The 26,803-nt window shown below is 47.6% G+C and overlaps 1 protein-coding gene and 1 non-coding gene across 6 annotated transcripts in view; one reads left to right on the top strand and one right to left on the bottom strand.

The window, feature by feature from the left end:
• The window catches only part of SLC36A4 (solute carrier family 36 member 4), a 104,555-nt gene that overhangs the window by 11,111 nt on the left and 66,641 nt on the right, over positions 1-26,803 (top strand). For 3 of the 5 annotated variants that reach the window (XR_003706304.2, XM_028726049.2, XM_028726053.2), the window contains exons 2-8: positions 3,349-3,466; positions 4,910-5,000; positions 6,895-6,983; positions 7,351-7,446; positions 9,206-9,290; positions 18,214-18,438; positions 21,768-21,866. Coding sequence is in view for 4 of the 5 variants with exons in the window: in XM_028726049.2 (XP_028581882.2) it covers positions 3,349-3,466; positions 4,910-5,000; positions 6,895-6,983; positions 7,351-7,446; positions 9,206-9,290; positions 18,214-18,438; positions 21,768-21,866 (803 nt within the window). In the remaining variant the exon portion in view is untranslated. The remainder of the gene's footprint in view (positions 1-3,348; positions 3,467-4,909; positions 5,001-6,894; positions 6,984-7,350; positions 7,447-9,205; positions 9,291-18,213; positions 18,439-21,767; positions 21,867-26,803) is intronic. The other 2 variants (XM_028726051.2, XM_028726050.2) reach the window with 2 other exon arrangements.
• On the bottom strand, positions 8,370-8,444 carry TRNAK-CUU (transfer RNA lysine (anticodon CUU)). The gene has a single exon. It is a non-coding gene; the product is annotated as a tRNA-Lys (tRNA).

Here is a 26,803-nt window from a genome sequence, read left to right as displayed (position 1 = left end):
TCCCAAGTATCTATCCCAGGGGTCAGCAACCTTTTTCAGCTGTGGGCCGGTCCACCATCCCTCAGACCATGTGGTGGGCCAGACTATATATTTTTTTTTGGGGGGGAGGAAATGAACGAATTCCCATGCTCCACAAATAACCCAGGGATGCATTTTAAATAAAAGCACACATTCTACTCATGTAAAAACACCAGGCAGGTCCCACAAATAACCCAGAGGTGCATTTTAAATAAAACGACACATTCTACTCATGTAAAAACACACTGATTCCCAGACCATCCGCGGGCCGGATATAGAAGACGATTGGGCCGCATCTGGCCCCCGGGCCTTAGGTTGCCTACCCCTGGTCTATGCAGTCCAATCCCCTGCAATGCAGGAATCTCAGCTAAACCATACATGAGAGATGACCATCCAATCTCTGCTTAAAAACCTCCAAGGAAGGAGTGATACAGCTTTTCGTGATCAAGCCCCTCTGTTGCCAAACTCTTGAAAAGTCTGGATAAATAACAAGCACCTAGAGGACCTCACTTCAGGGGGTGGGGGTCATTCTGGAGCTGAGACCCCCGCTATGGAGAAGAGGCCCCTTGCTTATAAACCCAAGTGGGGACCAGAATCAGAGCCTCTAGCCAGTTTTAAGATTTGAGTCGGCTGGTATTGGAAGAGGCAGTCCCAAATATATTTAGGCCCCTGAGTCATTTTAGGGCTTTATAACGCAGCACCTTATTGTCTCTTGCTGCTATCCAGCGACTGAGGATACCTTTCTTGCATTATGTGACATCGGGCCTAGTTTTCCAGCAGAGTTGCTAACCAGTAGAAGTGGATTGGGGCATGGAAAGGTGTTAAAATTTCCCCAAGCTCTACCCCATGAGCCACCAGGTTGTTCCCTGGCTCTGCCTTCTCACCTGAGGGTGCCAGAATCCTTAAAATCAAGATCTAGTAGCTGTGGGAAAAAGCACTGAACTGCTTTTGCATCTCCAGCTTAGTAAGACTCCAAAGCGTTTGATTCTTACTGTTGTTATGTCGAAGCAGAATGTGCCATTGTGACGCACTGATGAGGAAATACTTAAAGCTATCTTTGAACAGGAATTCGTCTGTAATTAAGGCATAGATAAGATGGCACTGAAATATGACCTTCAACTAATGTGTTTTTCACGAAGAGGGTATGGGGTCATCACAACTTCTGTATGCTATATTATTTCAATCTTCCAACTACTGTATTTTTCGCTCTATAGGACGCACCCGACCATAGGACGCACCTTGTTTTAGAGGGGGAGAACAAGAAAAGAAAAATTCTCCCCCTCTCTGCCCAGCGCCCCTTCAGCGAAGCGGCAGGAGAAACGGAGCCCCTTCCGTTTCTCCTCCCGCTTAACTGAAGGGGCGCTGCGCCTTAGGTGAAGCGGCACCTACCCTTCAGCGAAAGGAACCCGAAGCCTCCGGAGGCTTCAGGCAGCTATTTTTGAAGCCTGGAGAGTGAGAGGGGTTGGTGCGCACCGACCCTTCTCGCTCTCCAGGCTTCAGTGAAGGCAACCCGAAGCCTCCGGAGCGCGGTGGGAGCTCTCCCTCTGCGCTTCGGAGGCTTCGCGTTGCTATTGCTGAAGCCAAGGAGCCTGCATTCGCTCCATAAGGTTAGGCAACATGGTGTTCTCCAGATGTTGGTTTACATCAGTGTTCCCCAAACACTCCAGCTGTTCCCCAAAGCACTCCAACTACAACTCCCATCATCTCTAGCTAGCAGGACCAGTGGTCAGGGATAATGGGAGTTGTAGTCCAAAAAACAGCTGGAGACCCAAGTTTGGGAAGCCCTGGTCTGTATCTCCCATAAGCTCCCAACTGTCAGGCTGAATGGACAGGGTTGATGGGACTTGTAGTCCAGCAAAATCTGGAAGGAACCATGTTGGCTTCCCTGTAATATGAGGGTGATGGCCTAGTTCATCCAAAGAGCAGATGAGGTACGAAACCTGTTTCTAAACTAGGCTTCCTCAACCTTGGGTCCCCAGGAGTTGTTGGACTGCAAGTCCCATAATTCCTAGCAGGACCAGTGATCAGCGCTGACGCGAGTTGTAGTTCAGAAACATTTGGAACCCAAGAGTCTGCACCACTCATTTTATTTAAGCTTCCCATCAGAAAAAAAAAAAAGTTGACCTTGGCTTATAACAGACGTAATAAAAAGAAATGGCCAGTGTGGTGTAGTGGTTAAGAACGGTAGTCTCGTAATCTGGGGAACCGGGTTCGGTCTCCGCTCCTCCACATGCAGCTGCTGGGTGACCTTGGGCCAGTCACACTACTCTGAAGTCTCTCAGCCCCACTCACCTCACAGAGTGTTTGTTGTGGGGGAGGAAGGGAAAGGAGAATGTTAGCCGCTTTGAGACTCCTTAAATGGAGTGAAAGGCGGGATATCAAATCCAAACTCCTCCTCCTCCTCCTCCTCCTCTTCTTCTTCTTCTTCTTCTTCTTCTTCTTCTTCTTCAAGTCAAATAGCGAAAAGCACCAGTTGAAAATAATCGTATAAAATTCAGAGGTATGGATAGCACGAAAAAATGCAACTAGCTGTATGATGATAAGCCAGTGTAAACAGAAAGCTTTGCCTGGTTCCAAATGATGTCATAGTTGGTTCCAGGTCAGCTGGTGTCCCCCTGCTTCGTGAGAAGGTGCCTAACATAATGAGAATGGTTGCAACTCAGTGGTAGAGCATCTGTTTTGCATGCAGAAGTTCCTAAGTTCAATCCTAGGCATCTCCAGGCAGACCTGGGAATGTCACCTACCTTGAAGCCATTGTGGCTAGTAGCCATTGGCAGTCTTATAATCCAAACTGGGATGCAGGTGGCGCTGTGGTCTAAACCACTGAGCCTCTTAGGCTTGCCGATCAGAAGGTCGGTGGTTCGAATCCCTGCAACGGGGTGAGTTCCCGTTGCTCTGTTCCAGCTCCTGCCAACCTAGCAGTTCGAAAGCACACCAGTGCAAGTAGATAAATAGGTACCACTGCTGCGGGAAGGTTAATGGCATTTCCGTGTGCTCTGGCACTCGTCACAGTCCTCCATGCACCAGAAGCGGTTTAGTCATGCTGGCCACATGACCCAGAAACCGGTCTGTGGACAAACACTGACTCCCTGGGCCTGAAAGCGAGATGAGCGCCGCGACCCCACAGTCACCTTTGACTGGACTTAACTGTCCAGGGGTCCTTTACCTTTACCTAATCCACAAACCTGTACATAATCCTTTTTAAAAGCCATCCAAGTTGGTGGCCATTGTTGCTTCCTGCGCTGCCTGAAGAACATTTCTGGCAGGATGAACGGCTTGACGACCTCGAAACGTATTGGGTCCTTCCCTCTTCCCCTCATGTTTTAATAGATCTGGAAGTAATGAAGCCTTTAATAGCAGAGCAGAATTCGGACAGTGAAGACGAAAATGAAAATGAATTGCTACCGCCAGAGAAGAAGTATCAGCTCGATAACCAGGACAGCATTTCGTAAGTACCGTATTTCTACTTAAAAAAACACATATATGTACAGTGATACCTCGGGTTAAGTACTTAATTCGTTCCAGAGGTCCGTTCTTAACCTGAAACTGTTCTTAACCTGAAGCACCACTTTAGCTAATGGGGCCTCCTGCTGCTGCCGCGCCGCCGGAGCATGATTTCTGTTCTCATCCTGAAGCAAAGTTCTTAACCCGAGGTACTATTTCTTGGTTAGTGGAGTCTGTAACCTGAAGCGTATGTAACCCGAGGTACCACTGTATATAAAATAGTAAAGGTAAAGGTACCCCTGCCCGTACGGGCCAGTCTTGACAGACTCTAGGGTTGTGCGCCCATCTCACTCAAGAGGCCGGGGGCCAGCACTGTCCGGAGACACTTCCGGGTCACGTGCGCAGCGTGACATCGCTGCTCTGGCGAGCCAGAGCCGCACACGGAAACACCGTTTACCTTCCCGCTAGTAAGCGGTCCCTATTTATCTACTTGCACCCGGGAGTGCTTTCGAACGGCTAGGTTGGCAGGCGCTGGGACCGAACAACGGGAGCGCACCCCGCCGCGGGGATTCGAACCACCGACCTTTCGATCGGCAAGCCCTAGGCGCTGAGGCTTTTACTGAGGCAAGTCCTAGGCTCTGTGGTTTAACCCACAGCGCCACCCGCGTCCCTTATACTGTATATAAAATACTATACATTTATTGCTGGAATGCGGGTGGCGCTGTGGGTTAAACCACAGAGCCTAGGACTTACTGATCAGAAGGTCGGCGGTTCATATTCCCGCAACGGGGTGAGCTCCCGTTGCTCGGTCCCTGCTCCTGCCAACCTAGCAGTTCAAAAGCACATCAAAGTGCAAGTAGATAAATAGGTACTGCTCCAGCGGGAAGGTAAACGGCGTTTCCGTGCGCTGCTCTGGTTCCCAAGAAGTGGCTTAGTCATGCTAGCCACATGACCCGGAAGCTGTACGCCGGCTCCCTCGGCCAATAAAGCGAGATGAGCGCCACAACCCCAGAGTCGGCCACAACTGGACCTAATGGGTCGGCCACAACTGGACCTTTACCCTTTACCTTTTTACATTTATTGCATTTATATCCCACCTTCTTCTCAAAGGAGTTCAGGGTAGTTCTCTCCCTCCTCATTTAATCCTCACAACAACCCTGTGAGGTAGGTTGGGAGGAGGGTGTGTGACTGGCCCCAGGTCACCCAGTGAGCTTTATGGTTGAGTTGGGGGGATTTGAACCCTGGTCTCCCAGCACCTAGTCTGACACTATACCACACTGGCTTTCAATTGCAATTTAATTGTTGAAATCATTAAATTAAATAAAATTCCTTAGTGCCCTCCCATCTTCCCTGTAGCAGCAGGGAAGACCTAACCTCTGGGGCACATGTGTTCTAGTTGTTTTACATTGTCCTAGTTTACAGATGTTGGTCTCTCTCTCATTTTTAGGTTTGTACAGACACTCACTCATCTCCTCAAAGGAAACATTGGAACTGGACTTCTAGGCCTCCCACTTGCGATGAAAAATGCAGGCCTTCTGGTAAGTGGCTCATCAGTTCCACTGAGGGGGGAACGTCCTGTTTAGATTTTGCTGTTGACAGCTATGCTGTTAGCAGTCTCCAAATGGGTCCTGCAAAAAAAGGGTTGCATCTAATGTTAGTCCTACTTGGAGCACACTCATTGAAATTAACACGCACGGTTCCCTTGGGTCTACTCAGATTAGGAGTCACGCAACTCAAAGCACTGCAATGTGGAGTCACTCTGATCAGGGTTTGAGGCACTTTTCCAGCATATTGAATTAATTAATTTTATAATGAATGATTTTAGAGTGTTGTTTATGCTGTACTTTTGTACTGTTTTATTGTTGTTAGCTGCCCTGAGCCCGGCTTCGGCTGGGGAGGGCGGGATATAAATAAAATTATTATTATTATTATTATTATTATTATTATTATTATTATTATTATTATTATTATTATATTCCGTTCCCCTCCCAAGAGCCAGGGACCATTCCACGGCTACAGAATATGCTCAGACTTCATTGAGCTGCGTTTGGTGGCCGTTGTCTTTTTTTTTGTCCCCTTGGGTTTCCCTCTGAAATACTACTACTACTACTTCTTCTGCAAACCTTTGGGCCACTCCCAAGCCTGCTGGCCATGTGTGGATGGTGCTGTTTTGGCAACGTCCGGATCGGCAACCGGAGGAATTGAGTTTACTGTTAGTGTACAGGGTTAAGCAAAGGCGCCCTCCTGTTAAACACTTTTGGACAGTGGTGGGGAATCATTCTCAAGTCCGAGGGCCACATTCACTTCTGTGCAAGCTTTCAGGGGCCGCATGATGGTGGTCAGCATGTGTAAAAATGGGCAGAGCAATGAATGCAAGTTTTACCTTAGTACAACAGTCTAGTCTCTCTCTCTCTCTCTCTCTCACTCTCTCTCTCTCACACACCCTCTCTATCCTCCATTCAGAAAAGCAAGAAGCATTGTTAGACACATTTCAGCTAGGTGAAAAGCACAAAACAGGGGCAGTGAGGTATGGGACCTGGGGGTGATGGCCTGGGGAGAGGGTGTGGCTGGAAGGGGTGTGGCTTGGGGAGAGGGTGTGGCCAGAAGGGGTGTGTGGCCTGGGGAGAGGGCATGGCTGGAAGGGGGGTGGCTTGGGGAGAGGGTGTGGCCAGAAGGGGTGTGTGGCCTGGGGAGAGGGCATGGCTGGAAGGGGGGTGGCTTGGGGAGAGGGTGTGGCCAGAAGGGGTGTGTGGCCTGGGGAGAGGGCATGGCTGGAAGGGGGGTGGCTTGGGGAGAGGGTGTGGCCGGAAGGGGTATGTGGCCTGGGGAGAGGGTGTGGCCAGAAGGGGTGTGTGGCCTGGGGAGAGGGTGTGGCTTGGGGAGAGGGTGTGGCCAGAAGGGGTGTGTGGCCTGGGGAGAGGGCATGGCTGGAAGGGGGTGGCTTGGGGGGAGGGTGTGGCCTGGGGAGAGGGCGTGGCTGGAAGGGGTGTGGCTGTTGGTTTCTATTTCCCTCACTGTGCAGCAAAATGCCTGTCACAAGGCAATTGTTTACATTCCACAGTCAGAGTTACTGTTGGGTTCCCACGGGAATGGGAGACTGGATGTGATGTACACTGGTTTCCTGTTTTTCAGTGTTCTCCCGGTTTTCTTTGTGCCGAGAGGAGTTGCTTCTCTGCTCTCACAGAGGCAGGACGGATGTTTGTATGCTCTCAGCGTAGCTTGTAAATAAACTTTAGCATGTAGCACAATATCTCCTCATCCTTTTGTCTGCGAACTGCACTCTGCTATATCAGCTCCAGATGGGCCAGAGCTGATCAAAATCTCACAGTGGCTTGGGGAGAGGGCGTGGCCTGGGGAGAGGGCGTGGCTGGAAGGGGTGTGGCCTGGGGAGCGGTTCTTCTTACTGTGCCTTTGTTTCTCTCTTCCACACAGCTTGGGCCATTCAGTCTTTTGTTCATTGGGATTGTATCCATTCACTGCATGCACATTTTGGTGCGATGCAGCCATTACCTAGCCCAAAGGTAAGCGCTTGTCGACGGCTCAAGGGAAGTCAAAACCTGCCTCCCCTCCCCTTTGCAAGATGCCTTCCTTAGTTTACTTCTCGGTTTCTTGGAAGGAGGCTTATATTTAACTTCAGAGTGTGCCGCAGTGGCCATATGGCTGGGGCTGGCTTTATCTGCATTTCTTGGCGTTAGCCGCTCTCGATGGCCCCACTTCAATTAGCCTGCTTAATTTGAAATGCATGTGAGCCCAATTTGGACTTTGTTTGCTGGCTGAGCGCTTTTTTTTTTTTTTTAAGCAAGGCAAAACTCATTTCTGCAAAGTTGCATCTTGTTCAATAACCGTGGTTGGGAAATAATCAGTATTTTCTTTTCTCGTTCATGCCAGATTGAAAAAACCTACCTTAGGGTATAGCGACACAGTTAGCTACGCGATGGAATTTGGTCCTTTTAACGTATTGCAGAAACGAGCTTCTTGGGGAAGGTAAGCTTCTACAAGAATTTGAAACTGATCTCCCTCCTCTATCAGCCTCCACTCTCCTTGCCTTTGCCTTTTCAGTTCGTAAGTCTGATTGTAGAGCCCCTCAATACCAATATGAGTTGCTTTGGGAGGCAGTCCTTTCCTGAAAAGTAGGACAGAATCATAGAATTGTGGAGTTGGAAGGGACCCCTGAGGGTCATCTAGGCCAACCCCCTGCAATGCAGGAATCTTCTTGTCTGACTCGGAACTCGAACCCATGACCCTAGGATTAAGAGTCTCATGCTCTACCAGCTGAGCTATCCCATGGGATAAGAACGCAGTAGATAAATAAGAGTACACAGAATCTATATCGTTGCTATTCATTTATTGCTATTATTCGGTTTCTTGCCCACCTTTCACCATAAGGCGGGGTGAACAGTGCAAAAATATAATGTTCCGATCAGATAAAAACCTTTTACAACCAGAAGGCTAGGGTGGGTCATGAAAAAATACTGTATCTCGGGCGTTGAAAGCCAGGGTAAAGACGGATGTGTTTCGTAGTTTGCTAAAGTTATGTAATGCAGGTGCCCTTACGTGTTGGAAGGGAATTTTTGCAGCTCATATAGGTGTTGTTGTGTTGCTGGTTTCATAAAAAATAAGTATTGGGGGGGGGGGGAGTAGGTTTAGTGCAGGCAAAATCCCCAGGCTCTTTTGTCCCCCCAAAAGGCATCCATCAAGATCTCCATGGATCACGATAACCTAGTCACTTTACCTTTAATCAAATGCAGACACATTTTAGTTAATAGAGTTGGCATTCACAGCCTACTGATGCAAACGCCGGCAAAAGTGATATTGCCATTGCAGGCACTGTGGCGCTGTGACCTAGAATCATAGAACTGTACACTTGGAAGGGACCACATGGGTCACCTAGTCCAGGAATAATCTTTTTGCCCAAGGTGGGGCTCGAACCCACAACCCTCGAGATTAAGAGTCTCATGCTCTACCAACTGAGCTATCCAGCATCTAGCGTGTCCCAATAACCGAATGGTATGGCTCTGGAGATGGAAAGCAGGGGCAAGCAGAGAGTGGACGTATTCTGAATCTTCTGACTGCTCCGCACTGAGGTGGGGTCCTTGAAGGGTTGTAAACGTATTGCCAACAAAATGAGGTATACCCTTATCTGTAAAAAAGAAGAAGACTCTCACAGCTTATACGTGGATTGCTTTGGGTTCTACACACCTTGCAGTTCAGGGATGTGAAGGTTGGGGCAGTCTACCTGTTGGGACTCCCAGCTCCCATTCTGTCTGATTTGCCCTGTAAATCAAATGCTGCCGCTGTCTGTGCACAACACCAACCCGTCAACAGACTCTCTTGCGCAGGTGTGAAATCTGCCTGGAGACTTCATGGAACACTTTGATCCTTGTGGTTCAGGAAGTACTAACAGGTTTAGGAAAGCTCGACGTCAACCTGGATTTCATGCCTGTTTTAAGAGAAACATATCTCTGTCCTTGCACTGACTAACTAGTCTGTTTCCATTTCCCTTCCTTAAAAAGAGAAAGAAAAAAAGGGAGGATTTGCCCACCACTATATTTTGATTTTATGTACGTTGCCTAGTCAGTGTAGGCGCTCCAGAAGGAAGGTAGCAAATTGCTGTTTTGCAGGGAAAGCTTCATTTGATTGCATATGACTCCTCAGTGCATTGAATGTGACCTCCAAATCTTTGCCTCCCCGCAGATAAACACTAGTTAACTTGAGTTTTCTCTCTCTCATTGCGCCACTACAGATACGTTGTGGACTTCTTCCTTGTGATTACGCAGCTGGGCTTCTGCAGCGTTTATATCGTGTTCTTGGCAGAAAACGTGAAACAAGTAAGCAAATAAATTTATCCGTGGATTTGATATTGCGTCCGTCTTCCTGAAGGAGCCCAGGGTTAAAAAAAGGATGCAGAATTTCGAAAACAAAACAAAACACATTCTGAAAGCTGTTACAGCTGAAAACATTATTCTCTCCAGTGATCTTGGGGTGGCTAGGAAAAGTATTCTTCAGCCAGCCAATCCCTGGGTAGACAGGAATGTTTTCAAATTCCTCCTGATAAAGGTATAGCATGCTAGGAAAACATTCCACAAACAAGGAGCCATTGCTGAAAAGGCCCACCTGAGAAAGGTCGCCGCCAGTTCAATCCAGTTCATGTTTCAAGTTCCACAGAATTCAGTCAGAGTGAGTGTGCATGGGATGTTTGGCTGTCTCTTCTTCTCTTCTTTGGCGATCACTCGTAGCCAAGTAAGATTGTCTTCCATAAACACGGTTTTAACAATGAGTCCGTAAGTGACTGTGGAGGCCAATTCTGGATCCACACCTCCTTCCACAGTGGCGACATTGGTTTCCGGGAGGGAGTTGATCATGGTGTGGATTTGCCAAGCGTGCAAATCCTCCCAGCACGTTTCTCCCTTGCGTCCTGAGTTCGAGTGTCTTCAAAGCCCATGACACCTTTGGTAAAGGCTGTTCTCCAACTGGAGCACTCCTAGGCCAGTGCTGTTTGTCGTTGGTTGTATGTTGTCTGCTGTTCGGTTGCTGACCAGACCACATCTCAGTGGGAAAGAGTCATCGCTTAGTGAAAGGGGATGTTCTCTGCAAGCCAAACACCTCAAGTTCAGATCTTTGTATCTCAAGTCGGGCTGGGAAAAGACTCCTGTGTGAGACTCTGGAGAGCCACTGCCAGCCAGCATGGATAAGACTGGCCAGTTCGTATTCATGTCAGAAGATTTGCTATTATGGAATATTCACTCTGTAGGGGGAGCCAAAGGGCTAGCTATCAGAATGGCTATTCAATGTAATTCTATTTCTTAAAAGGAAAACTTTTTTTTTTGCAGTGTGCACTTGTCAACCACAGTAAACTACCCATAGCAAAAAAATAAATAAATTGCTGTTACACATCCCTTGTGTCACAGTATCTCTATTCGAAACCATGCGTGCCTTATTTCTCTGCAGTGAACTGCTGCATGCTGGTAGAGACTCTTCTGTTTGCAAAGCAAATGCATGGTGAACCTGTAATGTCTGAGGAATTGCTCTCTTCCTTCTTCTTTCTCTGATGTACTGGAAGGAGGAACCTAGGGAGTAATGGAAGGGGTGTTGCTTCTGAATACCTGTTTCTGGGAATCGATACTGTGCTCAAGTCCTTCTTGGCCACAGGATACTGAACTCGATGGGCTTTTGGGCCTGATTGAGTATCCAGGCTGCTGCTGCTCCTCTTCCTTTTTATAGTGCCATTAATTATTATTATTATTAATATTTATACCTCGCCCAACTGACTGGGTTGCTCCAGGTCACTCTGGGCAGCTTCCAACACATACAAACACATAATAAAACATCCAGCATTAATAGGAATAGCAAAAAGGCACAATTACAGTAAACAAATTATATCAAACTAATCAACATTAAACAATCCATCAGAATCTAATAGTAAACAATAAAACTAAACACCAGCGAATAATAATTAAACAATTACAGTGGTACCTCAGGTTAAGAACTTAATTTGTTCCAGAGGTCCGTTCTTAACCTGAAACTGTTCTCAACCTGAAGCACCACTTTAGCTAATGGGGCCTCCCACTGCCGCCGGTGCACAATTTCTGTTATCATCCTGAGGTAAAGTTCTTAACCCAAGGTACTATTTCCGGGTTAGCGGAGTCTGTAACCTGAAGCGTCTGTAACCTGAAGCGTATGTAACCCGAGGTACCACTGTATTGAACATGGACCCAAGGAGCTTATAATCCGAAATGCAACACAAAAGGAGGGGACTGGTATAAATAGAGGGAACTTATACTAAATGGAGAGCAACGGCTGGGTGATACCTGGTTTTCAACATTGCAATGTATCACCAGCTAAACGTGGTGATATACCGATATCCTACAATGTCTGAAATAAGGACGAAGCTATGTAGAGGCACTGGCTGGCTTCACGGTTTTTCTTGCATTGAGATTTTGGCATAGTGCGCGTGCGCACACACACATGCACACACACACACACGTCATGGTTCGCGATCTATTGCCAGGTCAGAAATCATGCAACCGATTCACAATATGGAGTACGAACCAGTTTTGGGCGCTATATCGCCCAGCCCTGCTGAGAACTTGAAGGGGAGGGGAGAGCGCTTGAGCACATGGCTTGTTCCCGATCATCAAACCATGGTTAGGAGGCTGGTGAAGGGGAGGCCTGAATGCAGCCCCTTGTCTTCATAAAAATGCCCTGCAATTTTGCCTCCTTTGTTTCTTGCTGTGGCAACTGCGCTGAAATTTGTGGGTGCAGCTTCGCTCTGGCTGCTTCGTACACCTGCTGTTCAAAAGAGCTGTTGCGTACGCCCACATGTAACACCGGTGAAAACTGTCTGTGTTGTTCTTCTGAACAGCATCTTCAGCTTGGCGTAAGTGTTGGCTGTTCCTTTCCCATTTCCCTTTTGTGTTGAGAAGGTAAGCGGCAGCAGTTGCTGATTACTTGCAAAGAATAAGAGGGAACAGAGTGGACCCTTTCACTAGTTGTTCCCACCCAAGCAGTCAATAGTGTTGCTAGGTCCTTACAGTATTTTGGGCACAGGCCTAAATACTTCATTTTCATAAAATCTGAATGCTGATTTGTATGTATAGGTGGAAATTTGAAATAACAACTCTCGCCAAAGGCAAACTAAACAGCTACCTCTGCAAATCGCCCCCAAGCAAGTTGTTCAGTTGTCGCCCCACCCCAGTATTAGATTTGTGACCATTATGCTCATTTGCCTTCAGTAGACGGCCAGAGAAACACATACCAGAGATAAATCAGTATACCTGAAGGAGCATGTCCACCCCCATCATTCTGCCCGGATGCTGAGGTCCAGCGCCGAGGGCCTTCTGGCGGTTCCCTCAGTGCGAGAAGCAAAGCTACAGGGAACCAGGCAGAGGGCCTTCTCGGTAGTGGCACCCGCCCTGTGGAACACCGTCCCATCAGATGTCAAAGAGATAAACAACTACCTGACATTTAGAAGACATCTTGAAGGCAGCCCTGTTCAGGGAAGTGTTTAATGTGTGACATTTTAATGTATTTTTAATCTTTGTTGGAAGCTGCCCAGGGTGGCTGGGGAGACCCAGCCAGATGGGCGGGGTACAAATAATAAATTATTATTATTATATTATTATAAATCTGTTCTCTGACAGCATACAGTCTGCTTCACTGCAGAAGCTGGAGATGGGTACTAAGACCCAGATCACTTCCTCTTAATTTCCTCCTCTATTTATTTCCCAATAGGTTCTGCTCCAAAATCAATTCATTCCCCCCCCCTCTTCTTTGCTCCCAGCTTATGTCTAGATCAGTGTTTCCCAACCTTGGGTCTCCAGCTGTTTTCGGACTACAATTCCCATCATCCCTGACCACTGGTCTAGCTAGCTAGGGATGATGTGAGTTGTAGTCCGAAAGCTGCTGAAGACCCAACATTTGGAAACACTGGTCTAGATGAAGTCACCTTATTTCCCCAAATTACCGTATTTTTCTGTGTATAACATGCCCCCATGCATACGACGCCCCCTATTTTGGGGGACCCAAAATTAAGAAAATGGAGAGGGGGGGAGATTGCCCCTGTGTATAAGACTACCCCCCTTTTAACATTATTTTTAGTAAAAACAACAACACCCTAGTCTTATATATGGAAAAGTACGGTAATTCCTATCCAGGAACCAAGATCGCCTCCATCCAATTTTTCCCAAATTCATTACCGATGTGGAAACACTTGGGGCACATAGGAAAAAATGTTCTCCCTGTGGCCAGCCAGATGCCCACGGGAAGCCCATTGGCAGGGCCTGAGCATGACAGCACTCCCCACACCTGCAGATCCCCACACCTGATGTTTGGAGGCATGCTGCCTCTTAACAGTGGAGAGGGAACCTAGCCATTGTGGCTGGAAGCCGTGGATTGACAGCCTTTTCCTCTGCGAATTTGTCTAATCCTCTTTCAAAGCCATCCAAGCTGGCAGCCGTCACTGCCCCTTGCAGGAGTGAATTCGGTAGTTCTGCAGCATTATTTGTGTCAAGCAAAGCACCGTGCCTTGCCTCCTCTCTGTCTCCTCTCTGTCTCTGTCTTGCTCTCTCCAAGCTCTCTTTGATATGCCACTTATGGTCTTGCTTTTGATGCTGCTGCCATTACTGACTTGAATAAGAACCACAGACAGAGTTCCGCTTACGCCGTGGGGCTCTCTAGACCCAGCCTTTCCCGCTGCAGCCCTCTGAAAAGTGCTCCCTCTGGAAGTCCGAGGGGCTTTCTGCAAGGGTGTGCTAACAACACAGATCCAGGGGCTGCAGTTGGGGGATGAGGGGAATCGGAGACCCCCACTTTGCACGAGCAGAAGGCACTTAACTCCTGCTTGGGCAAGGGCTCTTTTGTTACCAAGCCGCTGTCTCCTTTCTGTTCTTCAGGCAGTGTGCTGCAGTATTCTGCTGTACTTCAGAGCTACCCGAGAGTGAAGGCTGCACATCTATTCATACTCATAGCAGTCCATTATTCATCTGAATGTTGCTCCAAGCCTCCGCAAGCTACCCCAACGGCTTTGGAAGGCCATCTCTGTTCTCCTTTTTGCCATTGGTTGCTTGGGAAGGATGTTGCTACCTTTCATGAGTGTTGAGCTCCTTCACTGGTGTTGAGCCAGTGTGGTGTAGTGGTTAAGAGCGGTGGACTCGTAATCTGGTGAACCGGGTTCGCTTCCCTGGTCCTCCACATGCAGCTGCTGGGTGACCTTGGGCTAGTCACGCTTCTCTGAAGTCTCTCAGCCTCACTCACTTCACAGAGTGTTTGTTGTGGAGGAGGAAGGGAAAAGAGAATGTTAGCCGCTTTGAGACTCCTTCGGGTAGTGATAAAGCGGGATATCAAATCCAAACTCTTCTTCTCTTCTTCTTCAGAGCCTTTCCTGCAACTTGTCCACAACCCTACTTAAGAGCCAGGCTTAGGGCTGCCTGCGTGTTGGGTTGCTCGTGCTCTTTGCATGCTGCTTTTGCTTTTACCGCCAATAAAATCGCAGTAAAAACATAATAGGGGGAAAGGGGGGGGGGGAGGAAAAGGGGAAAAAACACACCAATTTAAAATACAGGTTAAAATGCAATTTAAAATGCAGCCTCATTTTAAAGTAGCTGATAAATCAAGACCACAAGGGGAGGGAAACATAAGGGTCAGACCGAGTCCAAACCAAAGGCCAGGCGGAACAGATGTGGAAAGATGTCAAGTCCTGCAGGGCCCTAGTCTCTTGTAACAGAGCGTTCCACCATGTCGGGGGCCAGTGCTGAAAAGGCCCTAGCCCTAGTTGAAACCAATCTAACCTCCTTGAAGCTCGGGACCTTCAAAGTGTTGTTATTTGTGGACCTTAAGGTCCTCCGCGGGGCATTTGAAAAAAAAAGAGAAACCCTCTGTTTTACGGTGTTGGGGCCAGCAAGACCATTGCAGGGTTGAAAATCTTGCATGTAGGAAATAACAAAGTTGGAAGTATTGTTTTGCCAAGTTACTTCTGACCATGTTTCTTTTTCTTCTTTTTTTTGTGTGTGGGGAGAGCGGGATAATGTTTACCATGGCCTGGCCCAAGATGACTAACTCTGTGATGTGACGCACTGGAGGAAATTGCCATTGCTTCAAAGTGATGGTGACCGAGTGGTTGGAGATGCTGATGATATTGAGTCTGACATTGCGAAGGAGACTAGGTTAGGCAGAAGATGAGTCACACGTCTACCAATCATCTTATCGCAATCAGCAGTAAACTGCTCCTCGGCCCCAGACGAAATGTGGGAGAAGGAGGAGGAGGCCGGTTGCTCTTTCATGGTTGTTTTGTTAACTTCCTGTGTGCGTGTCTCTGTTCAGGCTGCCTGCTTTTCAGTCCCGGCTGTGCTGCAATTGGCAAATCGGATATTTTGCCCGTCATGTAACATGGCATCCTTGAAGTTAGTGAAGTGCAGCCATTTTGCTTAACAACAGCAGCAGCAGCAACAACATTTTTATTATTTGTGCCCCACTCATCTGACTGGGTTGCCCCAGCCACTCTGGGCAGCTTCCAACAAATATAAAAAGCATAATAAAACATCAAACATTAAAAGCTATTCGTTCCAACCCTGTGCAATGCAGGCATCTTTCACCCAATGTGGGGCTTGAACCTTTTAAAGCTGACTGTTAGCTGACATTTGTTGATCATAAAAAGCTTTTTAATGAATGAAAGGCATCACCTATTCTTCGGGCAGCATGATATTTTTACAAGGTTGATATTTCAAAAACATTCCTGTTTCTGCACCCTGATAATCATCATTTCAGTGAATCGTTATTAACACACACATGCCTGGTGTCTGCTACCGGAAAGTTTTAATGTCTTAGAAGAGCATTCTCTCATCCCGGTGCTCTCTTGATATTTTGGATGGCGACTCTCATCAGCCGAACCAGCCAATGGTTGCTGTTTCATTCCAAACAAATGTAGCACACCAAGATAGAATCATAGAATCATAGAATCATAGTGTGATGGCCTGGGATTCCGAGTCTGAGAGCGATCCGGAGGAATCCCAGCCGGCACAGGAGTCCCCGCCTCCAGGGCCGGCTGAACTGGGGCAAGGCCTAGATGCTGAGGAAACTCAAGAGCAGGCACCAGGTGAAACCATTCTGGCCCCAGAGGTGCTGGAAGACTCAGTGGCTACAGGTGAGCCTTCCCCGGGGCCCAGTAACCCTTCAGCCTCTCCTGATCTGCAGAGGCTTAGGGCAGAGAGGCGAAGGGAACTGGTGTCTCCCAGGAGGAGTGCTCGCCCCCGGCCTTAGAAGAAGATAAAGGTCAGGCAGCCCGGTCCCAGGTTGTGGGAGCAACGTCGTTGTGGAGTACCTGCTTTACCCAGTCCTAGATCTGCACTCCCAGTGTGCCTGTTCCTCGCCCGGCTTCCTGTTTCTGACTCTCCGGTGTTCCTGTTCCTCGCCTGGATTCCTGCTTCTGTCCTACCAGTGTTCCTGTTCCTCGCCTGGACTCCTGCTTCTGCCCTACCTGTGTTCCTGTTCCTCGCCTGGCTTCCTGCTTCTGCCCTACCAGCGTTCCTGTTACCCCGCCCGGCTCCCTGTCTCGGACCTCGCGTCTCATCCAGTGATCGTCTACCCTGCTAGAGACTCTGGACTGATCTTGGGCTACGGTAATAGTACCTTATCCCCCCTGGGACCAGCACACATAGAGTTGGAAGAGACCACAAGGGCCATCGAGTCCAACCCCCTGCCAAGCAGGAAACACCATCAGAGCACTCCTGACATATGGTTGTCAAGCCTCTGCTTAAAGACCTCCAAAGAAGGAGACTCCACCACACTCCTTGGCAGCAAATTCCACTGTCGAACAGCTCTTACTGTCAGGAAGTTCTTCCTAATGTTTAGGTGGAATCTTCTTTCTTGTAGTTTGGATCCATTGCTCCGTGTCCGCTTCTCTGGAGCAGCAGAAAACAACCTTTCTCCCTCCTCTATGGGGAAGGCTATCTCAGATGGGGAGGGCTATCTCAGAGGCACTCATTCAGAGGAGCTAGTGCCTCTCCTAAGGTCCCGTCTGGTCTGGGATGCATGTGTCAAAACACTGCACGCTTTCCTCCTTCGAAACTTGTTTTTATTGTCCAGAATCAAATGTGTGCAGGTTTCACGGGCAAAAACTTGCTTTGATTGACCAAGATTTCTTGGGTTATATGGCAACTGTGCAGAAAACACAAAGGCTGCAGCTTGTCAGAGATTGATCAGGTATTTAAGAGGTGAGACGATATTTCAGGTATCCTTGCCCCAAACTGCAGGCCTTTATACACCAAAACCAGCACCTTTAGCTTACCCTGATAGCTAATTGGCATAAAGGAGGTCTAAGAAAGGGGTTGGCAAAGTTTTTGTGGCTTGCGCCGGTTCACGGTCCTGCAGACGCCTCAGTGGGCTGGAGTCTGTGCGCACACGCGCATGTGCAAACACTATTTCCGGCACTTCTTCCGGCGTGGAGGAGGTGTGCGCAGCTTCCCATTGGCTGCAAAAACTTCCTGCAGCCAATGGGAAGCCGGCCAGCGTCTCCGAAGGTGGTCCCCACTGTGCTCCGCACTTGTTTAGCACGGTGCATGGGAGCCAACTGAGCGGGCCGTGGGGGGTCCATGGGCCGGTTAAACGACCCCTGGTGTAAGAGCTGAACATAAAGGTGCCCTCTTCTGGGAAGACAAGGCATTTCCCTCATTTTGAAACTATGTTGTTGTTGTTGTTTAGTCGTTTAGTTGTGTCCGACTCTTTGTGACCCCATGGACCAGAGCACGCCAGGCACTCCTGTCTTCCACTGCCTCCCGCAGTTTGGTCAAACTCATGCTGGTAGCTTCGAGAACACTATCCAACCATCTCATCCTTTGTCGTCCCCTTCTCCTTGTGCCCTCCATCTTTCCCAACATCAGGGTCTTTTCCAGGGAGTCTTCTCTTCTCATGAGGTGGCCAAAGTATTGGAGCCTCAGCTTCAGGATCTGCCCTTCCAGTGAGCACTCAGGGCTGATTTCCTTTACAATGGAGAGGTTTGATCTTCTTGCAGTCCATGGGACTCTCAAGAGTCTCCTCCAGCACCAGAATTCAAAAGCATCAATTCTTTGGTGATCAGCCTTCTTTATGGTCCAGCTCTCACTTCCATACATCACTACTGGGAAAACCATAGCTTTAACTATACGGGAAATCACTACTGGGAAAACCATAGCTTTAACTAACTAACTTTGTCGGCAAGGTGAAACTATACTAACTGACTAATTTCAGTCAATTAAAAATAACCTGTATTGTTTCTTGCAGGTGCACGAAGGGATTCTTGGAAATAAATCTGGTGTGAACACCACAGGAGTCAGTGGCCCCTCAGACAAAATGACTACTGATCTGCGAATATATATGCTCTGTTTCCTCCCTTTTACTGTCCTCTTGGTCTTCATCCGCGATCTTCGGAGTCTGTCTGTGCTCTCACTCCTCGCAAACATAGCCATGGCCATCAGTCTTGTAATCATTTATCAATATGTTATCCAGGTGAGTAAGGACCTGCTTCTGCACTCATTTTTCTTTCCTTCCTCCCAGCGTCACACTTGGGGGGCTGCGCTTTGGCTCACGGGTGATAATCCATTTTAGCACTGCTGGAAGCATACACAGAGCTCGGTGTGAAGAGCCCTGCGAGATGCGAGCAAAGGCTGATCCAGTCCACCATTCCTTTCCCCACATCTGGCCAACCAGGTGGCAGGTAAAAAAGTAAAAGTTAAAGGACCCCTGGACGGTTAAGTCCAGTCAAAGGCGACTATGGGGTTGCAACGCTCAGCTCGGTTTCAGGCCAAGGGAGCCGGCATTTGTCCACAGACAGCTTTCTGGGTCATGTGGCCAACATGACTGAATTGCTTCTGGCACAATGGGACACCGTGACGAGTGCCAGAGCGCACGGAAATGCCATTTACCTTCCCTCCGCAGTGGTACCTATTTATCTACTTGCACTGGCGTGCTTTCAAACTGCTAAATTGGCAAGAGCTGGGACAGAGCAGTGGGAGCTCACCCCGTCGTGGGGATTTGTACCGCCGACCTTCTGATCGGCAAGCCCAAGAGGCTCAGTGGATTAGACCACAGCAAGCAGGGCATGAAGGGAATAGCCTTGCCTTGCCGCTGTCCCCAAAGAACTGGCATTCAGAACCATGCTGCCTCTTACCCTGGAAGCACTCAGTAGCCATTGTGATGAGCAGCTTCTGATCAATAGCCTTATCTCCTGCAACCGAAAAGGTCTTGGCTTAATTCCCAGCCCACCTTCATTGCATACGTGTAATGAAACCTTCAGCCCCATGTTGTGTGTAGGTTTGGGGGTGGATGGAGATTAGTGAAAACAACAACAGAAGCTGACAGTTCTGAGTGATGCATCCGGTGGATAGCCAGAACCAACACCGCTGAATGACAACGACCTTTTAGTCGACTTGTTCAGATTCACTCATCTGTTTAAAGGTCATCGTGATTCACCACCGCATCTCCATTACTTAGGAAATACAGGGCAAGAACCTTTTCCTTTGTGCATTTTTAAGGGTCCGGCGCAGGGGCAACGCTGACCTGTTCATTAGCGAGCCTTAAGTGGCCCAAGATTTCAAACACAGGATTGTGTGCTTCTTGTCTTGCATGGGAATCCCCCTGCCCCACTCCCCAATTATAGTTGGGCGTATTTAACAGGTAAAATACAAACTTGGCGTGCTCCAAACCCAAGCATTTGGTATGGATGCTACCAGTAGGGCTGGGCGATGTATTGATAAAGGTAAAGGGGACCCCTGACTGTTAGGTCCCATCGTAGCCGACTCTGGGGTTGCGGTGCTCATATCACTTTATTGGCCAAAGGAGCCGGCGTACAGCTTCCGGGTCATGTGGCCAGCATGACTAAGCCGCTTCTGGCGAACCAGAGCAGTGCACGGAAACGCCGTTTACCTTCCCGCCGGTGTGGTACCTATTTATCTATTTGCACTTTGACATGCTTTAGAATTGCTAGGTTGGCAGGAGCTGGGACTGAGCAACAGGAGCTCACTCTGTCATGGGGATTCGAACCGATGACCTTCTGATCAGCAAGCCCTAGGCTCTGTGGTTTAGACCACAGTGCCACCCACATCCCTGTAGGTCTGGGTGATGTATTGATACGTTGCCCCAAAATGGTTTGAAATCCACAGTCAATAATGGTTTCATAATATTTGGCATGGCAATACATCGCAAATTGCAATGTGTGTGTGGTTTGTAAAAGTGTGATATGGGAAAAACTAGCAAACCAGAGGTTAAACTAACCCCTTTCCAGCCCCGGGAGGAGCGTTGACACGACACACCTACACACTGCAGCCGACACACTAACGTGTCGCGACACATAGTTTGGAAAGCTCTGTGTTAAAAGGTAAGTAAAATGTATCAGTTTTAGACCCCTAAGTAGTAGCAGTTGCCCATTCGCCTCTTGCTAGTTTCATCCTTATTTCAGACATTTTGATATGTTTGTATACAGACGTACCTTGGATGTTGAACGGAATCCTTTCCGGAAGTCTGTTTGACTTCTGAAAACGTTTGACAACCAAGGCACAGCTTTCAGTTGGTTGCAGGAGCTTCCTGCACTCAATTGTAACCCGCAGAACCCGCGTCGGATGTTCGGCTTCCAAAGAATGTTTGCAAACCGGAACACTTACTTCCGGGTTTGCGGCGTTCGGGAGCCAAAATGGACGAGTACCAAGGCGTTTGACAACCAAGGTATGACTGTATTGCGATGTTTAGCTGGTGATATATCATGATGTTGAAAACCAGGAATCACCCAGCCCTAGGCAGAGTATAATTCTGGTATACTAAATAATAATAATAATAATAATAATAATAATAATAATAATAATAATATTTTTTAATTTATACTCCACCCTTCCCTGCTTAAAAACTGGGCTCAGGGCGGCTAACAACAAATATAAAACATTGATTAAAATGCGACTTTAAAACAGCATAAAATACAACATAAAATGCAGTATCAGTATCAATATAATTCAAAAATGACTCCACATAAGAAAAACCTGGCTGCTTGATAAGACCAGTGACCCATGCATCTCGTTCTCACCAATGAGATGCCTATGGGAAACGTGTGAGCAGAACCTGAGCATAATAGCACTCTTCCCAGTTGCGGTTCCTTCAGTCGCGGTACTCAGAGGCTTCCTTCGTCCAGCAGTGGAGATTTTTTGCCGTTGGACTGTGCTAGTGCACTCAAATGGCCCAGCTCTTCCACAAATACTCAATAGTTTCCCACCTACTAATGCACCTAGAAGATGTCCGGATTTGCCTTTTACCTACTTGTGCAGTGGTACCTCGGATTACATACGCTTCAGGTTACACACACTTCAGGTTACAGAATCTGCTAACCCAGAAATAGTGCTTCAGGTTAAGAACTTTGCTTCAGGATGAGAACAGAAATTGTGCTCCGGCGGCGCCATTAGCTAAAGTGGTGCTTCAGGTTAAGAACAGTTTCAGGTTAAGTACGGACCTCCAGAACGAATTAAGTACTTAACCCGAGGTGCCACTGTATCTAGTTTCCTGGAGAAATTGGGCCTGACTTCAGTTATTCATGCCTTAGGCTGCTATCCTAGCTGCGCTTCCTTTGGAGTAAGCCCAATTGAATCCAGCGGGATTTTACTTCTGAGAAGACATGCTTAGGGCTGCAACCGTAGTCGTTTCCAGGTTAGATGGCTGTAATGCTCTGTATGTGGGGCTGTCCTTGAAGTCTGTCCAGAAACTTCAACGGTCCAGAATGCTCCGGGCAGGCTTTTATTGGGTTGGCATAACGGACTACAGAAAGTCAATATTGTTTTCGTTATGATGTCTCCTGCCAGGGTTTATCCATTCCTCGAAAACTGCCTCTAGTGGCTGACTGGAAGAGGTACCCGCTCTTCTTTGGCACGGCTGTCTTCGCTTTTGAAGGAATAGGAGTGGTAAGTGCCGCTTTAGAATTTAAGACTATTACCTAAAGGCAACGGCAGTTGGAACGCATCTCTTCACCATCTCAGGAAAAATAGAATTGGCCTCTGTTTTACTCCAGTGGCCAGAACTAGACCTTCAGGGTACACGAGACCCCCAAATTTGTGTGTGCCTTTGATAAGAGAGATTCACCCCACAATTTTCAGTGCATTTCCCCGTTGCAAAAAAAATCAGATTCTTTCCAGTGGTTGTGCTGTGCCAGGTCAGCAGGGTGCTTTAATCTGTATTGATTGCGCAAACCTAAATTTCTAGTATGCGCTTGAATCACTCCCGCAAAACACTGACAGCCTGGACCTAGAATTGTTGCTAGTGCTTTTCCATGAAGGCACAAGAGGCTTTTATTCTAAGAGAAAGGCTTCAGCAGAGTTGTAGAGCATGCACTCTTGTCTGCAAAAAGTTCCCGGGTTCAATCCCTGGGATCTCTGGGTAGGGCTGGAGGAAAACCTTGCTTGAAACCCTGGAGAACTGATGGCAGCTGAAATAATATTATTATTTATAATAATAATAATAAAAATTTTATTTACCTTATTACTCCAGGCTTCAGTGAAAGCCTGCATTCGCTCCAAAGGACGCACACACATTTCTCCCTCATTTTTGGAGGGGGAAAAGTGTGTCCTATAGAGCGAAAAATACGGTATACCCCGCCCTCCCCAGCCAAAACTGGGCTAACACCAGGCTAACACAAAATATAAAAACAATTGATTGAAATACAGCTTAAAAAGCAAGATTAAAGATTGAAATACAGCTTTAAAACAAGATTAAAATACAACAGTAAAATGCAGCCTCATTTTAGTGGAAACTCAATCAAAAACTTTTTGGGGGATAAAAGTGTCAAGTCTTCACCAAGGCTAACTATTCAGACTGGTCCTACATGGGCAAGAAGAAAGCCAGGGAAGTCCCCAAATAGGAGTTCCAATACAGAAGGAAAAAGGAAAGAAGAAAGAGGGGGAGGGAATCAAATTGATTCCAAGCCAAAGGCCAGACGGAACAACTCTCATTCAAATCAGATAGATGATTATGAACGAGATGCAGCAAAGGCCTGAACTGGTATACAACAACTTGCCATGCTAAGGGTGCAAGATGGACGCCAACCTTCCTTGCCTAGTCTCCTCCTTTTCTTACCTTTGTGAACTTACCAACTTTGTCAAAAGTCATTAACTCGTCTTTTGCCCCTCGAGCCCAGGTCACGTGCTGTGTGCATGCCGCGAAGACTTAGAGGCGCTGAGTGTGGCAACAAGTTCAGAATCCAGGTTCTTAAGAACCTAAAAATGATGTGTGTGTTTTTAGTGTTTAGGGCTGAGAATAAAAGGTACCCCTGCCTGTACGGGCCAGTCGTGTCAGACTCTAGGGTTGTGCGCCCATCTCACTTAAGAGGCCGGGGGCCAGCGCTGTCTGGAGACACTTCCGGGTCACGTGGCCAGCGTGACGGAGCTGCTCTGGCGAGCCAGCACCAGCGCAGCACACGGAAACGCCATTTACCTTCCCACTATAAAGCGGTACCTATTTATCTACTTGCACTTAAGGGTGCTTTCGAACTGCTAGGTGGGCAGGAGCTGGGACCGAAAGACGGGAGCTCACCCCGCCACGGGGATTCGAACCGCTGACCATGCGATCGGCAAGTCCTAGGCACTGAGGTTTTACCCACAGCGCCACCCGCGTCCCTAACAGGGCTGAGAATAGCATGCTTCAAAAATGCGTGGGCAGAGACTGGAAGAAGCTGGTGGGAAGCAGATTGTGGCAGCCTCCCCTTCTCTTGGTGGAAGCAGATGCTGTACCGTAGCTTCCACAGCAGGCTGCAGATCTCTCCTGGAATGAGGGAGAGGGCTTTGCTGTTTCTCCCCCTGGACTCCCTGATAGCAGGCCGGGGCTTGGTGCTACTGTAAGGTCTCCAGAGCAGCTGAGCTCGGGTGGGCTCAGACTCTGGCGTGCCGCTCTGCTGGGAGCGAGGCAGGAAGGTGAAACTTTAGTCAAAACATCAGAAGGACTTTGGGCCAAAGACTAGAGATGAATGCGAAGTTTTGGGGCGAGAGGTAAAGAAAGGAGGAAAGAGAACAATCCAGGTTCTTTTACAGGAGATACCTGTTTTCCTGTAATAGACTTGAAAGCTAGAAATTGACCAGTAAACTAATAGCCTCATTGTAAGAGATTCCTTGATCATTTGATAATCCACATGCAGGTTAGATTTTTGACAGCAGACCGGAAAGTCTCCTATAAGTTTCCAAAGCAGTTATGTTAGACATTCTGTCTGAAATTACCTCTATCCAGTGCTTCCCCCCGCCTATATATATATATATATATATTTAGGGGTACTCATTAAACCCTTGCTTCCGTCTGAGACTTAGGAAACACCATGACAGGAAATGAGGCTGCCATCAGGAGATAGCAACGGAACTGACGATTCACCATGCTAGAGAAGAAACTAAAATTTTTATTTTTTAAAGTTTCTTCTGTTAGATTCACCAAATGTTTAGGGGTATGCGTACCCCTGCGTCCCCCCAGAAAAAAAAGCACTGCCTCTATTTTCTTACCTTGTACCAGACAGTGTATTGTTAAAATTCTAGTGTCTGCCTTCCAGTGTCTGATGAAGTTTGGTCTGCCTGTTCTTTCAATTTTGTATTCAGTCAGGCTTATGGGATTTTTGTGTGTGTTCTTTTATTAATAATTGTTTTTAATGAGGTAAATAAAGTGGAAGTGGTGGCTTCATTCCATTCAGTTTCTTCCATCTAACTGAGCCTCTGTGTTATGTCTCAAAAGTTGCTGATGCTGCTTCAATTGCTGAGTTTATCTGGGCTCTCGAACAGCAAGGGAATCTTCCTCATTTAAAAGCTTTCTCCCGGATTACCGCTCCTGTTTCTCTGGTTTCTTTCATGAGTTTGGTTATTGCTACCGTTATGTATTCCAGATTATGGAAATATATGGAGTTGTCTCAAAATGTGTTGTCATCACAGTTAATATTTATTGGCAGCAAAGGTGGGGAATTTATGACCTTCCAGATACGTTGGGAGTGAGAGCTGGACCAGAAAGAAGGCTGATCACCAAAGAATTGGTGCTTTTGAATTATGGTCCTGGAGGAGACTCTTGAGAGTCCCATGGACTGCAAGAAGATCAAACCTCTCCATTCTGAAGGAAATCAGCCCTGAGTGCTCACTGGAAGGACAGATCCTGAAGCTGAGGCTCCAGTACTTTGGCCACCTCATGAGAAGAGAAGACTTCCTGGAAAAGACCCTGATGTTGGGAAAGATGGAGGGCACAAGGAGAAGGGGACAACAGAGGACGAGATGGTTGGACAGTGTTCTCGAAGCTACAAACATGAGTCTGACCAAACTGTGGGAGGCAGTGGAAGACAGGAGGGCCTGGCGTGCTCTGGTCCATGGGGTCACGAAGAGTCGGACACGACTAAACGACTAAACAACAGATACGTTGGGACTTCAGTTCCCATCATCCTTGGCTGCACTGGCAGGGGCTGATGGGAGTTGCAGTCCAGCAATTTTTGGAGTGACACAGCTTCCCCTTCCCTGCTTCACAGGATAGAATGCATATACCACTTAGGTCTTTAGATGCGTAAACTTAGCATCTGAAACTAAGAGGGTTGGCAAAGTAAATCATGAGACCTTGGCTCAGGGAGTAAAGTCAGTCTCGGAAAGGTGGAACAAAATGAAACATGTCCCAAGAGGACAAAATTTATGCTATTTAAAACGACCGTCCTCTGTGAGTTACAGTTTTTTGTTTGTATCATTATTTTTACTTGTTGATCTTTCTGAACTGGAAAGGTGGCAGAAAATGATAGACGATCCTATATGGCAAGGCAAGCAGCCCAGAGTAGAAGGTAGAGAGCATATCAAAATAAATGAAGCAAAATAGCAGAAAGTGCTCCCTAGCAAATAAGAGAAATTGCTTAGACGTGGTCACTTGGCATACCTTACTTGAGGAGCAGAATTTGGATATTAAAAATAATAATAAATAAATAAAATTTTATTTATATCCTGCCCTCCCCAGCCGAAGCCGGGCTCAGAGTGGCTAACAACAAGAAAAGTAACGCAGCATTCTAAAATCAATTCATTTTAAAATCAATTCAAAATCAAATTAATGGCAACCATTGGGCTAGAGTTTGGTGAGAATTACAGAAGGAGGGGCTCAGACTGTGCCTTGGCCAAAGGCCTGGTGGAACAGCTCTGTCTTGCAGGCCCTGCGGAAAGATGTCAAGTCCCGCAGGGCCCTAGTCTCTTGTGGCAGAGCGTTCCACCAGATCGGGGCCATGGCCGAAAAAGCCCTGGCTCTGGTTGAGGCCAGCCTAACCTCCCTGTGGCCCGAGACCTCCAAGATGTTTTTGTTTAGCCAGGGTGCAATCCTGTGCCCCCTTCAGATGCAAAATACAGAGAGGTCTGCTTATGCATAACACCTTGAGACCGTTCAGAAGCTTTTGAGATCTCTTTTGGAGCCCAGTGATAGGACAGGACTTTAAATTGATGCTTTTTGCATGGTCCCCATTTGCACTACACATGTAAAGCAGTATTTTACCACTTTAACTCTCATGACTTCCCCAAAATAATCCTGTGGACTGTAGTTTGCAAAGGGTGCTGTGTGAGACTCCCATTTCCCTCAGGGAGCCTGGGAAGGCTGGTTGGTCGTGAAACCACTGAGGGAACTGCTTGCTTAGACCTCTTCCGTCTCTGTGGGCCTTGGAAGCTGATTCACCTGCTGTCTCCCCTCTCTTGTTTCTGCCAGGCCACATTGCTTAGCAAAACTTCACTGTTGGAATAAGAGGTGCCAGAGCTTCAATGTTGAATCTGTGCCTTTCAACTGACTGCTTCCGTTTACAGGACTTGGCACAGCCTTAGGGCATGGCTTCAGGCTTAAATTGGCTTTCTTAAATCTCCGTATTTTGAATTGT

This window comes from Podarcis muralis, chromosome 4 (assembly GCF_964188315.1).
Source record: "Podarcis muralis chromosome 4, rPodMur119.hap1.1, whole genome shotgun sequence".
Taxonomy (NCBI): domain Eukaryota; kingdom Metazoa; phylum Chordata; class Lepidosauria; order Squamata; family Lacertidae; genus Podarcis; species Podarcis muralis.
Note: the sequence above shows the minus strand (reverse complement) of the source record. Positions and strands in the feature narration are given on the sequence as shown.